The sequence below is a fragment of the Beta vulgaris genome, chromosome 1 (genome assembly GCF_026745355.1).
Source record: "Beta vulgaris subsp. vulgaris cultivar EL10 chromosome 1, EL10.2, whole genome shotgun sequence".
In the NCBI taxonomy this organism is placed as follows: Eukaryota; Viridiplantae; Streptophyta; class Magnoliopsida; order Caryophyllales; family Amaranthaceae; genus Beta; species Beta vulgaris.
The window spans coordinates 54,981,279-54,998,362 of NC_079202.1; the positions used below are offsets into that span (position 1 = coordinate 54,981,279).

Consider the following 17,084-nt stretch of genomic DNA (forward strand, 5'->3'; position numbering starts at 1 on the left):
TCTCAGTGTGTAAAAGTTGACAATACTTTGAATCCAGACCTTATTTTCTACATCAGATTTCTAGCAAAGATCAGTGTAGGATGAGCATAACGCGAAACATCATTGTCTTCTGTATGCTTGATATCTTTGAGCAATAGGTTTTCATTTCTACCATCAGACGCGCTTTCAAGTGCTTCAATAGAAACAAGAATATGAATTAAAATTCCTTCTTAAGCATGTCCACATGATTGAGCTTATTGCTTCTGTAAAACTCTAGTACAAAGAGGACACTCAACAGAATGGAAAGAGTTACATGGTCATTGTCAACACCGAGTAAAAGTTGTTCTTGAATCAAAGGATTTCCATGAAGCATATATTATTCCTTACACTAGTAAAGTAGTACTTATCAGAGAAGCACTACCTTTCACTGACTCACTATAAATTGATGGCATCATAGCTCAGATCTACTCACAGCAACATTGCAACACCACATTCGATACTCATCTACTCGCCTTATTCCTGAATAAGGAGCTTCACATAATAACCAAAACCTCTTTTCACCTCCCACAAACTAACATAGAAAAGAAAAGCAGCTAAGTTTACAGGCTAAGCAATGGATGTTGTAAACAGATTAGTGGAAGAAAAGGCATTGGTGATCTTCAGCCGGAGTTCTTGTTGCATAAGCCACTCGGTACTGCAACTCATGAGCAATTATGGAGCCAATGCAACAGTCTACGAGCTAGATAACATGTCGAATGGGCAAGAAGTAGACAAAGCGCTTCAAAGATTAGGGCTTAGGCCGAGTGTTCCTGCTGTTTTTATAGGCCAAAACTTAGTTGGTGGTGCTAAAGAAATCATTAGCCTACAGGTGCAAGGAAAACTTGTGCCAATGCTAAAGGAGGCAGGAGCTTTATGGGTTTAATTACTTCATAAACAACTCAAATTTAGCAAGAAAACTATACAATACTCCTATAATTAATGCTTTAATTTTCAGATTTGTAACTAATTAAGAAGAATCTACTTTCTTCTTATTCACTTTCTTCCATCTGTATTTTTTCCAAGTAGGATGGAAGTATTTTTACATGAATCCCTTAGTGTAGTCTCTAGTCTGTAGACTGTAGTCTATACTCTATAGGATGGATGGATATTTTTACATAAAGCTTCTATGAATTATGATATTAATGTTGTCTCAGCTTATTGTAAAGATTTGACATCAAATGATGAGTGTTCCTAAATAGAGTATCAATTATGGTAAAAGTTATTCATGAAAGTTCAAAAACTAACTAAATTCATTATTTTTAACTACCCTCAACTATATGTACGGATGTACCTTTACGTAGTAGAAAAACTATTTACAAGTTACATATTACCGCCTCCGAAAATAATACTACTTCATCTGTCCCAATTTAGTTGCTACATTTGCTCTATCACAGTTGAACTTAATTTGTTTGAATTGAACTAAACCGAACTGAACTGAAAACACGACGACTGAAATCTTCTTCCCACCCCAAATTCTCTCTCTCCTCCATCTGACCATCTCCATGGAAGAGGAATCACCATCAGCATCACGAAAACTCGGAGCTTTAGATCCATCACAACCCATGAAAGAATTGATATGGTTTTCACTAATCTCCACTTCAATGAAGCTCCTTTTAATCCCATCATACCACAGCACAGATTTCGAGGTTCACCGGAATTGGATGGCCACTACACACTCTCTCTCTCTCCCTGATTGGTACTCCGACACCACTAGTCCATGGACTCTCGATTACCCTCCATTCTTCGCTTATTTTGAGCTTTTTCTCTCTCTTTTCGCCGCCCGAATTGATCCCACCATTGTTAACCACATTGAAGGTCTCAATTACAAGGCTAATTCTGTTATTTACTTTCAGAGAATTACTGTTATGGTCTCTGATTTGGTTCTTCATTACGCAATTTATCGAATTACTCGGAATTTGGAGTCGAATAAGCGGAGATTGATCTGGGTTTTGGTGATTTGGTCACCTGCATTGTTGATTGTTGATCATATGCATTTTCAGTATAATGGGTTTTTGTTGGGGTTGTTGTTGATTTCGATTTCAGGGTTGATGGAAGGGAATGATTTGGTTGGTGGGTTTTTTTTTGCGGTTTTATTGTGTTTTAAGCACTTGTTTGCTGTTGCTGCGCCTGTGTATTTTGTGTATTTGTTGCGGCATTATTGTAGAGGAGGATGGATTAAGGGTTTTCGCCGGCTTTTTGGGTTGGGGATGGTGGTAGTGCTGGTTTTTGCTGCGGCTTTCGGACCGTTTGTGTATCATGATCAGGTACATTTTGTTATCTTCTATTGTAAAAATATTGCTTCTTCATGGAACTAGAATGAATGTTTATATTTGAGATTATGATTTTTGATTGGTTGTTGGAGGTAATGTTAAAATGTGGGAGTTTCTTGGTTATTTCCATGATTCTTTCTGTAAAAATATTCAATTTTAGTGTCAGTTCTGGTGATAATTCCTGCAGAGAGACATTTTCGTGGTTCTTCTAGTTGTCTTATTGATCAAAGAGTGTGAATTGAATAGCTAAGGAAATTTTGGAGGGATGATTATTGATTGGCTAGGATGGAGGAGAAACTGAAATAATTTACCTTCATATAGTGAGATGAGGGCTGTAACTCTCCTAGTCCTATGGTTTAAGGGGTTCCATAAAGTGCCTTTGCTTAGGATGCCTGAATATTGGATTGAACTCTCACTTTGATGAAGAAAATTTTGTGAAGGTTCTCATGGCAAAATTTTGCCAAAACTATAACCTTCCTTCAAAAACACTGTCAGACCATTATGCGTTTCTGAAGGTCATCCCATTTGATGATTTTTTAGTGCTCTGCTCTATGTTGATTTTTGGGTGTGCTATGAAGAAGATTGCTAATTCAAAGAAAACAATAGGTCTTTTTGCCATGAGAATCTTAGAACAAACCGGTATGAGAATAATTGGTATGAGAATTCCTTTTGTTGGGAAAAAAAAAAGAAGGAAGATTTGGTTGTCACGAAAGTTGCATGAGAGGTTCAGTATGCATAGGAAAAACCGGTAACTCCTAGCTGTTTGTCACTTCTAGTCAAGTGAGGGGAACAAATGAAGAAAGTTATCCATGTGTAAACTGTCCACAGTTTGATGTATGTTGTGGTTGATCCACTGTCATATACTTTTATTACACTATTACCTATGTACTATGGTGTTGGTTTTGGTAGGAGATTCTTATGGCATGTGGGTAAGGAGTATCAAGGAGCATTGGGAAGTTGAAAAAAGGGTTCTTTGATGCATAAGAGGATCCACGAGACCATGTATAAATGCATGATGTCGAATTACGAAAGTCAGCCTTAGGTCATAATCTCCTTAAGGAGATATGTCATGGCTATCAAAGCAAGTTGTTAAAGGTTCTCTATGGATGAAGAAGTACTCAGGAAGTTTGTTTACGAAATTCTTTTAGGTCATGAATAATCGGTGTTATCATTCATATTAAAATTTATAAATTAATTAAGAGGTTTGTTTTCATATACTTCTATTAGTATCCTACTATCCTCTAGTTGATCCAAGGTAGATTATTCTTTGTTCAATAGACAATCTTTTAAGAGTGATCTTTATTATGTAGTTTTTCCCAATACTTTTTAACACGACATGTGCTCAATGCTTGTTGTGGAGTTAAGTTTTTTTGAGAATATAAAGATGGTTTAGCGATGTGTGTTTCTCCATTGTTAAAGAGGAGGAAAAGAGGATTTTAACTTCATCATTTTATAATATGGACTATTTTTTGTGTAATTACTCTTCACATTTTCTATCGAATATTCATAATTTATACTCCTTTGGACATTTTCGGAAGCTAATCAATGGACCCAACGGGATACATCCTGGGGTCATGGGAGGCTATTTGAAGCACCCTTAAGCCACTGGAATGTGCGTATGGTGGCCTTTGGAGCCATTTTGAGATTCAACTGGAAAGAGATGAAACAAGTCGTAAAAGTCATTATTATGCAATATAAACGTCTCTGGGATTCATCCTAAGGCATCTTGAGGCCCTTGGAAAGCTCCCAAAAAAAAAAACATGGGTGGACCTGACAAAATCGAAATAGCCCCAAATTAGCCAAAATTGCCCGGATGAAATATACGCTTTCGGACATTTTTGGGATCCGAGCAAGGGTTCTCGTGGGAGGCATCTTCGGGTCATATGAGACTATTGAATGCATTCTCAGTCCCTTGGAACGGGCCTATGGTGGCCTTTGGAACTATTTTGAGGTTTAAAGGGCTTAAATCAAGATAAAGACAAAACAAGTTGTGGAAGACATTTTTAGGCAATGCAATGGGATCAAACCACCAAAGATTCATCCAAAGGCATCTAGAGGCCTGTGAAAAGCTCCCTAAGGTCAGGCTTGAAAAACTTCGAAAATATCCCCAAAATAGCCAAATTGAAGGCTATAATACACATTTTCGAGGCTAGAGCAACGAATCCCTTGGAATGCATCCTGGGCATATGGGAGGTCATGTATAAGTATCCCTACGCTTTGAAATGGGCATATGGTGGCTTCCAGAACTATTTTGTGGTTGAACTAGAAGATAAAGACATGTGGCCTTTGGAACTATTTTGAGGTTTAAAGGGCTTAAATCAAGATAAAGACAAAACAAGTTGTGGAAGACATTTTTAGGCAATGCAATGGGATCAAACCACCAAAGATTCATCCAAAGGCATCTAGAGGCCTGTGAAAAGCTCCCTAAGGTCAGGCTTGAAAAACTTCGAAAATATCCCCAAAATAGCCAAATTGAAGGCTATAATACACATTTTCGAGGCTAGAGCAACGAATCCCTTGGAATGCATCCTGGGCATATGGGAGGTCATGTATAAGTATCCCTACGCTTTGAAATGGGCATATGGTGGCTTCCAGAACTATTTCGTGGTTGAACTAGAAGATGCAGAGGGTCCCAGCATCCCGATGAAAGAATATGGCCTGGCCCAATGGATCTCGTGGGTTACTAAGGTCATTGGAGGACTTCTGAAAGCATATTCATGCCTTAGATGGTACATATGGTCTCCCCCTTATTGGTCTTCAATCTCCAAGAGCATCCTTATCAGTTTATTGTATGGCTGATCATTAACGACAATGTACTATCTTAGGAAATTGGCGTTCTCTATGAGAGCCTGAAATAGAGGGTATGAAAGTCGTTAAGAGAAGTGTCTAAGCTCAGAGATCTTTGCTTTGTCAAGTTCTAGGTGATGATCTTTTGACTGGTAGGATCTTATTGCTTGATGCCTGTTGTATTTGATCTGGGAATTTGTTTCATGTAGGAGCTTAGTCGCACATCTGCGGATTGATTTACGTGGACAGGAGATGCTTGGTTGTCTTTTTGTGTAGACTACATATAGATTCATCTTGACTGCAATTTCTTCTTACAGGGTGATTTAATTGTTCAGTTATCACTTTGCAGATGCTTCAAGTCATCCATCGAATGTTTCCTTTTGGCAGGGGTCTATGCCATGCATATTGGGCTCCGAACTTTTGGGTGTTCTACATAATGGCAGATAAACTACTTGCTTTCATCCTGAGAAGAGTGGGTTTTAATGTCCAAAAGCCAGCAGGATCTTTCACTTCAGGCCTAGTGGGGGACTCGTCACCCTTTTCTGTACTGCCTCAGGTAAATCAGTAGAACTTTCTCTTGTGCATGTGTTTATCAATGTATGTGTAGTGTCATTGCATGTATTGTCTGATTTCTGATGGCTTATCTTCTCTCACCGTGGGCTAGTCCAGTATGTTGATACTACTGCCTGTAATATCAGCCGCTCTCGACTTCTAATAAACTGAATTTGATTCCGTTTACAAATTACAAGGATGCATGGCTACTCTAATGTCCACTTTATGGTGAGAGAGGCTAAGTAAAATCTTAATGTATGGTTGAGAAGTAACCTGCTGAAAGAAAATAATAATAGTGAAGGTAGATATAGGAAAACATTGAAGTTCTATCATTTTAAGATATGGGAAAAGAATCTGAACTAATGTTTTCCTATATCTACCTTCACTATTATTATAGGAAAACATTGAAGTTCTTTCACCCGCGCTTGTGATAAAATATAAGGAAAGCCTTTTCATTTTCTTCTAGTTGTAGTTGGTCCCTAGAACGTTTCAACAATTATAAACGTGATCAGACCATATTTTTTTCTATCTTATCTTGATTAAGCATTCCCTACGAATTATGATGCATACAATCATTATGATGGCTGGATAATACTTTTGTATTCGACTCTAGTCAATTAAAGAAGTTTTGTTTCTTATGAATCTGTTGGGATGTTCATGTCATAAAATTACAAGTCTGTTTGTTCAATCAACAGATCACCCCTTTGGTGACCTTTATGATGGTCTTGCTTGCCATTTCTCCTTGTCTATTCAAAGCCTGGAAGAATCCTCAGCCAAGGAAGATTGCTAGATGGATAGCTTATGCTTACTCGTGTGGCTTTATATTTGGTTGGCATGTCCATGAAAAGGCAACACTCCATTTTTTAATCCCTATGGCTGTTACTGCAATTGACAGCATAAGTGATGCAAGGCATTACTTTCTGCTCTCTGTAGGTATGACTCTTACTTCTGGTTGTATATCTTTATTACTGCGCATGAATTCTAATCTTCTATTTACTGGGATTTGCTTAGTCAATTTAAGTTGTTTTGGCATATTAGCTATGAAACATACACATCCTGTCACTCTAATTTTTCAGCAGAGTAAGCTACATTATGAAAGATGTTGAAGGGGTTGATTATCTTGTTATATGAATCTAAATGCAAGTGGGACTAGTGTCTTTGTCGGTGTGGTTCACCTTTATTTGTCGTAATAATGATATGTCTTCGTCAAATAATTGATTCCATTTTTTAAGTATGGCGACTTTGCCTCCACTCTCTAAAGCTCGTCTCCCCTGTTAGAAGAACTCATGTACTTGGATTTTCTATTCTGGTCCGGTTAACTAGCCCATCTTTCTCTGGAGTAACATACATTTTTCAGAAAGGTTCTGCCCATTGTGTAACAAAAGCCTATACTGTGATGACTGGTGAGTCTTCTGCCCTCCAGCCCCTTTTAATAGTGTTAGCCTGAGAACTTTCCAGCTAGCCACAACTTTGCTTAACCCTTTGTCTATGATTAGGTTTGTCATATCCTCAATGGCCCATTTTGTAGACAGTGGTAACGAATTTATGGGCAATATTGTGAAGGAAGTCTCATGTCAATCCTGTCACCTCCCGTGATCGTTTTACATGCAGGGCTGTGGGTTGTATACCTAGAATCTTGAATCTTTTGGGGGGTTACCCACATGGCCACAGTGATCTAGTTGGGTTTGCATAGAACCTCATCTGCTCAAATTTTCCTGTTTCCCACATGGAATGACATTTCCTTGTAGATGTTTTCTAATTTGATTTCTATGGGACATCAACGCAAGAGGGTTTACATCCTAAACTCAGCGGTAGTTAGAACTTTTAACGGGATATACTATTTCAAACTGACAAAAGTTATACTTGTAAATACAGTAATTGGCGCTAGTAATTAGATTTTGCAAGTTCTTAATCACAATCAAGTCCTTTCAGAAAATGCTCCTGCTTCAAGATTGAGATGTTGTTTAAATTTAGGACACTGTTATGTTTGAAAACTCCTCATTTTTCTGATGGAGTTATGAGCATATGACACATTACTTCTTGCATCTGCTATGTAGTTGCATGCTACTCTCTCTTCCCGCTTCTGTTTGAAGTCCAAGAATACCCAATAAAAGTGACATTGCTGCTTCTGCACTGCGTTCTTATGTGGTACGGTTTTTCTTCCTTCTTTTCGGGGACAACTACAACTTCAAAGAATCATTTGCAGAAGAAAAATGATGATTTAAGATCAGATGAAAACCTGACGAGCATTTCCGAGAAAGGAAGGCTTGACGTGGGATGGGTCTGTAAGAGCTACTTACTCGGTTTTCTAGCGGTTGAATTATGGGGTCAGTTTCTACATCCTCTCATTCTCCGGGATGAGCTTCCATTTCTACCTTTGTTATTGGTTTCTGTGTATAGTGCATTTGGGATCATGTACTCCTGGATTTGGCAGCTAAAATGGATTGTTCTGTATTGCTAGTTTAGCTATGTATTATTAGCTTAAGGTCAAAATTTAGCAACTTCAGTTTGTTTTTTCCGCCTTAGATGATTGCATCATTGTATGTATCACAAACAGACACAGTCCAAGCATGAAAGTTTGATTAACATGAACAGCATACGATTTGTAGTTGTAGTATTGTAGGCCACATTTCAGAGATGATATGGAAAGACAATTTTGCCTTTATTTCTTTATTTTTTTTGATGGCCAGCGGGCGAGAGTTAATTTTGATAATAAGCTAAACAACACTTACAAGAACAAGATATCAGATCTAAAACATGAATAAAGTTTTTGGCTCCTACTTCACTAATTGCATCGCTTTCGTCCGGCTGTAGAACCATATCGTGATTTTTTTTCTATGTCCATGCATCTTTCCCAACTGCAGCCACCTTTTGTATAGTATCGAAGGAGAAAAAATAATTTTCAAACCCTAGATCTTCAATCCAACCAGTCATTTGAGACGATCTCCACTGGAATGAGAGAAGACAACCCAACAACAAATAGGAGAAGATAACCCACCAAAGATGGGAGAAAGAAACCCATACATGATGGGAGAAAAAAAACCCACAAAAGATGAGGGAAGAATGTCATCAAACTAATGGAGAGAATTATAGAAAACAAAAAAACCAAGAAAAATAACAACAAACTACTAAAAACCACCTCCAAACTTCCGCGGCGACCAACCCCGACGAGTCTTTAAGGTGTTGGAAGGAGCGAAAAGAGGGGAGTTTGGGCTCGCCGATAACCTGTGGTAGGAGAAGCCTAACCCAAGTCACGGCGAGCAGGAGAGAGAAGAGAAGAGAGAAAATGCCCGGGCCGACTTCTTTGAAGGTGGGTTTTGGGTTTCAAGGAGTCACGCCTTTATTTCAAATAGTGACATTTTGTTTGACATCAAGTAAATATAAAGGATGTCCGGTTTAATAACTTTTAGGTGATTTTTTCGTTGACTTTTGATTTTATGTGGTCAAAAGACAAAATTAGTACCTCGTGAGTCGTGAGTAACTTAATTATTGTGACAAAACCAGCTTTTTTGGTCAAATATTAAAAGCTACTCTTACTAGCTTCTTAATTACATGTTTATCCTTTTAATGGCTTTAAAGGTGATTTTGCATGAAACAACAATAATCAACAGTTAGATGTTACTAAATGCATGCATTTATAAATGGTCAATAATTAAACAACTAACATGAGTGATCATTATTGATAGAGTATACAATTATTCCTAAGACTTCAACCATCAGGTTAAGGTTTTGGTTGAGTTGGTCATCTAACATGGTATTACAGCCAGCGTGACATAAAGATCACATGTTCTACGTTTGTCAATAGATTATTGTATCTTTTGGAAAAGAATAGTCTATATACTATTTTAAAATGATCGGGAAAATGCTCTTCAGTTTCTCAATTTGTCATGTTTTAGGATGCTGTTTTCAAATAATATATATCGCTCTCAATTCTATCGGAGATATGATTTATCAAACACTAAAATTATAAGTGTATATTTGTAAAATGTAAATCATATACTATGTTATAAGAAATTGAGATCGGAGTCTCCACTAGTTGTTGAAGCACGGGCTTGTCTGGGGGCCTTGATTTGGGCGCAATCTAGGGGTTATTGTCAAATTTTGATCTACACTAATTCTGATGTACTGGTCCGGAGTTTACTTCATCAAGACACACAACCTATCTCGATTGCATGGACTCTCAATGACATTCGCTCCCTTGGACATCAACTCCAATGGTGTCGAATTCTAAAAGTTAATCGTCAACAAGTCCAGAGGGCGCATGACCTGGCCAATCATGTTTGCCTAGGACATATTCCCATGGCCACTCTGTAGTTGGTTAGGCTGTTTTTTCTTGTAAATTTTACCGATGTCCAAAAAAAAAAAAAAAAATTGAGATGTGACAATTAATTCCGTATGAGGAAGTAATGTATCATAAGACAATGCATAAACACACAATTACACGAGTTACAACTTACAAGTGTACACCTTTGACATTTTAATGCATTATCTTATACTACAAGGTTATGTAGTAGTACTTTATTTGAAATATAATGTACATAAAAGAAATTGCACTTCCTTGAGTATAGAGAGGAAGGAATAACTCCTACACTTGAGCTGCAAGCTTTTTGGATGAACCATGAATGTCAAACATGGCTTCTATTCAAGATTCTCGACTTTTTTTTTTTTTACCATCTTCTTCTAAGAGAGTAAAAAAAAAAAAAAAAAAAAAAGAGCACGCAATGCTAGGAGTGAAAAAGAAGCAAAGCATTGTTTTGTGCTTCCCTTTTAATCTAAGGATTAGTAAGCTAAGGTGAATATATGGTGTGTACTGCATAATGTAAACACATTTTTACTCCACTTTAGGAAAGTATATTGACCTCTATCACCTTTCAACTCTCCTTTAATTTTTTTTTTAATTCACTTTTATCTCATTTATTTTTGAAAAAGTTGACAATAAAAGTCTGAAATTTGGGTGATAATTTTTAAAAGGTCTGAACTATTGATTAATCTTTGTGAGTCTTTAGGAGATCTTAACTTTTAGCGAGCTCGTTGACTTAAAACTGACAATTTTTTTAAAATCTCACCTAGTTCTTACTTCTCTTCATCAATTAACCCTTCTGATGTTACCCAAATTTTACAAGTTATGACATATTAAGCTAGTTTCAAGTCATTAAGACCCGCTAAAAGGTAAGACCCTCTAAAATTGGGACCTACACAAGTTAATCAATAGTTCAAACCTTTTAAAATTATCACTTAGAATTGAGATCTCTATTGTCAATTTTTCCTTTATTTTTTTATAACGTGCGATTTTGTTACTTACTAACTTGAGAATTGAGACCCATTCTTTCAAGTATTTATTATGTCTCTGCCAAATTAAAGTTTCAACCCCCAATTCAATTAAATTTTTGGTGCTACCATGTCAGAACTCAGAAAGCCTTATTTCTGACTATTACCTTGCACTTTAAAGCATATGGATGAAGTGTTGTCAATGTTTCTTCATTCTTATACTTGCTCCTTCCTAAAATGTAGTTCTTGTTTCTATTTTGTGAGTCAAATTTTACAAATTTTGACCGAATATTCTCGTTAATGTATAGACTAAGGCTATGTTTAGTTCACCTGAAATTTTCTGATCTGAACTTATCTGATCTGAACTTATTTTTTCTGATCTGATCGTTCAGATCAGATCTAATCTGACCTGAACTGATTTGATTACAAGATCTTATCTTTTAGATTTTTCTCAATATATAAGAAAAAATATAGTCATGTGGGGTCTTGTTTGATTCATCTCAATGAGTACTTTATTAAATTCAATTATTAATTTTTACTAATATGTAATGAAAATATAATGATTTTTAAATATAAGCATGATCTGAACTGATCTGATCTGAACTTATTTTTTCTGATCTGATCTGATCTGATCTGATTAGATCTGAAATAAGCAAAAATAAGATGAACTGAACATAGCCTAAAACATATTTTTGAGGGAGTCTTGTTAGATTCGTCTCAATATGTACATTCATAATATCAACTTTTTATATGTTTTTACTAATACAAATAAAAGATATCATAGGTCAAATGTACATCTTGGAGACTGTACAAAAAGAAACAAGAACTATATTTTGGGACAGATAGAGTAGTATCTATGAGACACTTATTGATCTCCAATAAAGCATAAGTCATGCCTGTGAAACTTTCATTCACTCCATCCGTTCAATATTATTATTATCACTATATTAATATTTTACAATTTATATTATCCGTCATTTAAAATATAGATATAGTATTATTTGATTAGTAAAAATATCGTACTAAAGTAATAATATTTTTGGTTCACTCCTCCATTTCTTAATATATGCAACATATCAAAGTTTTTGACCATTCTCGATCAATTTTAATTGTTTACTGGTAAAAATTAAAAACAAAATTAATAGTTTCAAAATATACATCAATTGAGACCCATCTTTCATCATTTTTTACAAAAATAACATTAATTTTTCCACGGCCGTCTCGAACTATATAGAGGCCCTATGTGAACTCATATTTGAAGAATTCAATAATGTAGTAACTCGTCCATTCATGATTCTTCACTTCATATAATCATATTATGAAAAAAGAGTAGTCCAAATAAGTAGATAAATCTTTTCTTTTTACTACTTGAACTTTCTCTATTTTAGTACCTTCACAATTAAGGGATCCTATTCCTAGAACATGGTAAAAGCCGGCCCTGAATTTTTCATAAAATGGCAAAAAATATAGTCAAAACTAATATGTAAATGATTATAAAAGTCGAAATATTACATAATACATTAAGGAATGGATGAGCTATAACTTTAAACAGTTAACCTATATGAAATAGAGGGATTATGGGATGACTAGTATACACGAGGGGTTTGATAGGTTAGAACTTAGATGATCCACTACATTTACATGGCATTAAAGAAACACTTTCTTTTAAGAAAGCCCTTACACGGCAAGAAATCCGAAAACTATTTGCGTTTTGTTTCAAGTAGAAAAAAACGTGTAAACCTTATTCAAATTTGTCACGCCATGATCGATCAGTGAGAAGAAAATGTGTTTGTAAATCATCTTATATCTTATGTGGAGTCAGTTCCTCGATCCCTACCTTGATATATCCCTTTTTAGTAGTTTAAAGTTAGTTCTTGACTTGTTTGCCAAGGTTTTCTTTTTCCATTTAATTTCTTCATTCTACTTCTTTGTGTGCTATGCATGAGATCATGCTTCTTACCTCAGAAATGAAAATGAATCTCAACCACACGATTGGATTAGAGTTACAACAATTATTTATTAGAGTTATACCCTCAAAAATATTTTGAACCCAAAATTCTTTTTTTTTTTTTTGAATTTTTTTTTCTAATATTCATTTGTTGGAGTTATATCACTTTTTCATTAGAGTTACATCACTTATTTATAAGAGTTGTATCGCGTAAAATTCATTCTCATTTCTCATATAAGTATACATTCTCATATGAACTCACTTCTATATATATATATATATATATATTATAATATATATATATATATAATATATAATATAGGAATAGGATCTTGTGAAAACACCCATCAAAATGAAAACTGAAAACAGAAGATCTGGAGCGTTGATTTTGATCGTACGATTTATATCTCAATTCCCTCTCTCCCACTCTAACACTCCCTCTCACTCATCAAACTCCACCCCACTCTCTCTCCTCTAAAGATCAACCCAGCGAATTTGTCCATCAATGGCAGAAAAGATGGCAGTCATCAATGTCAGTCGCTTAACCCTTCCATTTTTTTTTTCTCTCTCCTCCATCAATGGCAGAAAAGATTTGCATCTCTACTTCTCTCTTTACTCCTCTGCGAGCTTAGATCAATTCCTAAAAAGGCGAAAAATAGTAGATGAAATTGGTGATGTTTCGTTCGGATTTTTATCATCTTCTCTTTCTTTTGTGGAACTTTTTCAGAGTTTTGTCATCAATTCATCATCAAATTCATCATTTCCTCTAATTTTAGGGTTCTTCTTTCTTGATTTTTTTCCTATATTCTGATATCTGTGTATTCTTTCTCAATTTTTCTTTTTTAACTTTTCATATTTCATTGTTTTGAACTATCTCTGTTTGATTATTGATTGAGTTGAATAATTTTAAATTTCTGTTTTCTGGTTCGAGAGTTATGTGATTTGATGAGTAATTGTTGATTTTATGATACTTTTGAGCTCATTTTGTTCATCATTTTCAGATCTTCAACTGAATTTTTGAATCTAGTAATTTTCGATCGAAATTGCGAACGTTGTATAACAAATTTTTGAAATGGAACGCCATATATTGGATGTTCTTCGCTCTTCCTTTCATATAAACCAGTTCAAACAAATTCACGCCTTAATTCTTACCTACTATACATATCTTTCTCCTCTTTAGTACAGAGATTATGTCATTCTTCTCAGTTAAAATATGCACGCAAGATGTTCGATGAAATGCCTGAACCAGATGAACGCTTGTACAATATGTTCATTTCTGGGTATTCTAAGCTTGGTTCTTATAAACAAGCTTTGGGTATAAATCTCGCTCTCACCGGAAACTCGGCGATTTTTAGTCTCACATATTTTCAAGGAGTTCACCGTCAAAATCTGGCACGTATACACAGTCCTGGTAGAAATTTTCGCCATTTTAAATTTATTTTTCCGATTATTTTGTTCTTTTATTTGCTGTCAAGAAGAAGAAAAAAAATATTTGATGCCTAATGTAATTTGATACTGGATATAATAGGCAGTATTGTTATTAGTTGCCAAAGTATTGTGATTAGTTGCTGTTTTAAAGCTATTTGTTACCCCCCTCTCACTAACATATATTTCAAGGTAAAAAATTACCTTAAAAGTGGTAATAGTTACTCTTATAATAAATAAAGTTACCGTTGAAATATATAGAACTATCCTTAATATAATAAAGTTACCCCAAAACTGATAAAAGTTACCCTAAAAGTGTTAAAAGTTACCCTAAAGGGGTTAAAAGTTACTTTGTTTTCAGTTTTCAGCCTAAGAGTGGTTTTTAGCGGATCCTTCCCCTATATATATATATATATATATATAGGAGGGCTCTTGTGAGAACACTTTTTTATGTGAGAACAAATCTGGACCTTTTGGATATAATCTAATCTAACCATCCTAAATACACTTACTAAGTAATGACATTTTTGTAATTTAGTTTAACCCTTACCCCCTTCTTCCCCACCCCTTTCACGCTACTTTTTTTCTCTCTCTATCTTCTCTTTCTCTCTCCTCTGTATCGTCGTTCATGCAGTTTTAGTTCTTCAAAGTTTTAGTTCGATTATTTGCGGATTCCACACTATTTTTTCCAGAAATTGTGTTAGTTACTATGATACAGCAGAGGGTCACTATGATATATAGCAGAGGATTGTGTTGGCTACTATGATACAATAAAGGCTATAATATAGCAGAGGGTCACCATGATATGGAATAGTAAATATTATTTTTTCTTGATTAATTTCTTTAAACATGTGATAGATGGGTTATATATTATGATATAACACATGGTCACTATGATATTTTCTCATAGTTTTGCAGGCTTAGTTGCTAAATGTCATTTTTTATTCTCTTGGTAATTTTCTTCAATTTTAGCTTTAATGGACAAAAAAAAAAAAACTGCTCGAACACATATGACATGTAGTGACCGTTATACATATATAGTCACCCTTCAAATATAGTTTTTAATGTAATCCTAGAATGTCATGATTTCCAAAGAACAAGTTCAACGCGTGAGAGACAGAAAAAGTTGCTTAATACAACAGAGGGTCACTATGATATAGCAGAGGGTCACCATGATAGGAAAATAGTAATTTTTTTTTTCTTGACTAATTTCTTTAAGCATGTGATAGATGGGTTATTATGATATAACACATGGTCACTTTGATATTTTCTCATAGTTTTGCAGGCTTAGTTGCTCAATGTCGTTTTCTTGATTCTCTTGATAACCTACGGATGAGATTCATTCTCATATAAAAAAGTGTTCTCACATAGGGACCTAATATTCTCACCGGATCTCAACCCTATATATCTATATAGGATCACGTGAAATGTATTCCTTATGCTAAAAACTGAAAATTGCAACATAAAATGAGCAAAAAGTCTCTGAAAATGAGCAAAACGATAAAATTCGGGAAAAAAAAACTGGGCTCAAAATTTTTTAGGGGGGTATAACTCTAATGAATAAGTGTTGTAACTCTAATCCAATCGTGTGGTTGAGATTCATTCTCATTTCTCATGTAAGAAGCATTCTTATGTGATCTTCTCCCTTTATATATATATATTTAACTTAAATGAGAAACAAAAATATAGCAATCAGAAAAAGTAGTTTCCTACTGTTTTCTATTATCAAGTTTCAATATTGACATAATTAGTAAAACTCTGACTAATTATTTCTAGTTCATTATACTACTTATATCATATGATTTTACAAACTTAAAATTAAAAATTTAAAACTGACAGCAATGTCAAACGGATCGTTAAATAGATTTTTTTTATGGTGTGGTTTAGAGTATAAGAGTAGAGAGAAAGTTTTGAGAACTGAAATTATAGAGAACAAAGGGAGAGTGTAGGGATGGGCAAGGGTAGGGTCTGGGTCGGGTCCAGCTGGACCCTAGACCCGGACCCTAAATATTTTTGCAGACCCGGACCCGGACCCTAAGGGTCTGAAAAAATTGGACCCTGACCCGGACCCTTAGGGTCTGGAGGGTCTGGAGGGTCCAGGTCTAAATTTTTTATTTTGCTAAATTTTCAGCATTATTAATATCAATAATCATCTAAAATTCGCATGAAACAAACACAAAAAATCGCATGAAACAAACACAACCATATAAATTAAAAAAAACGGAACAAACACAAACTTATAAACTAAAAAAAAAACGAAACAAACACAATTCACAAACATATAAACTGAAAAAAAAAACGAAACAAAAATACAAACATGCAAACTGAAAAAAAACGAAATGAACACAACTTACATAAGAGTTTAGAATGGTGTTTTAGTTTAGGTTTTAGTCTTTTAGAAAATCAGTTTGTTTTTCAAAAAAAAGTTAAAATGTATATATTACATAAGTTTAGGGTCTAAGGGTCGGTCTGGGTAGGGTCTGGGTCCAAAACTTTAAGACCCGGACCCTAAAAAATTTACTTGGACCCAGACCCGGACCCGGACCCTTAGGGTCTGAAAAAGTTGGACCCAGACCCTTAAATTAGGGTCGGGTCCAACAGGGTCTGGGTAGGGTCCTGGACCCATGCCCATCCCTAGGAGAGTGGTTTGTATATTGTTGGGACCACCTATGATTCCAAATATTTGGAGGGAACTATGAATGAAAGTGCAAAATCTTTGTATTATCACATAATTTTTAAATTAACTTTTACTTTTTTTTTTTGAAAGAAAATTAACTTTTACTTAAAAAGTCTTCCACCACGCGCTAATTGCAATA

The 17,084-nt window shown here is 35.1% G+C and overlaps 2 protein-coding genes across 2 annotated transcripts; both read left to right on the forward strand.

Annotated features, from left to right (window-relative positions):
- The first annotated feature begins 516 nt into the window (after positions 1-516).
- Positions 517-1,138, forward strand: LOC104905227 (monothiol glutaredoxin-S1). Its single transcript, XM_010693686.4, has one exon. The coding sequence runs from the start codon at positions 593-595 to the stop codon at positions 899-901; it is 309 nt and encodes a 102-aa protein (XP_010691988.2). The 5' UTR covers positions 517-592; the 3' UTR covers positions 902-1,138.
- A 293-nt stretch (positions 1,139-1,431) lies between these two features.
- LOC104905225 (probable dolichyl pyrophosphate Glc1Man9GlcNAc2 alpha-1,3-glucosyltransferase) lies at positions 1,432-8,292 on the forward strand. The gene is made up of 4 exons (XM_010693685.3): positions 1,432-2,282; positions 5,425-5,631; positions 6,323-6,560; positions 7,685-8,292. The coding sequence occupies exons 1-4, from the start codon at positions 1,521-1,523 to the stop codon at positions 8,086-8,088; spliced, it is 1,611 nt and encodes a 536-aa protein (XP_010691987.2). The 5' UTR covers positions 1,432-1,520; the 3' UTR covers positions 8,089-8,292.
- Positions 8,293-17,084: the final 8,792 nt, after the last annotated feature.

What these genes read in the sequence shown, in the direction of transcription:
- LOC104905225 (XM_010693685.3), top strand. Translation starts at nt 1,521, where the DNA reads ATGGAAGAGGAATCACCATCAGCATCACGAAAACTCGGAGCTTTAGAT. An exon ending in CGTTTGTGTATCATGATCAG is followed by an intron (nt 2,283 to 5,424) that starts GTACATTTTGTT and finishes ATCACTTTGCAG; the next exon opens with ATGCTTCAAGTCATCCATCG. An exon ending in TTACTTTCTGCTCTCTGTAG is followed by an intron (nt 6,561 to 7,684) that starts GTATGACTCTTA and finishes TCTGCTATGTAG; the next exon opens with TTGCATGCTACTCTCTCTTC.
- LOC104905227 (XM_010693686.4), top strand. Translation starts at nt 593, where the DNA reads ATGGATGTTGTAAACAGATTAGTGGAAGAAAAGGCATTGGTGATCTTC.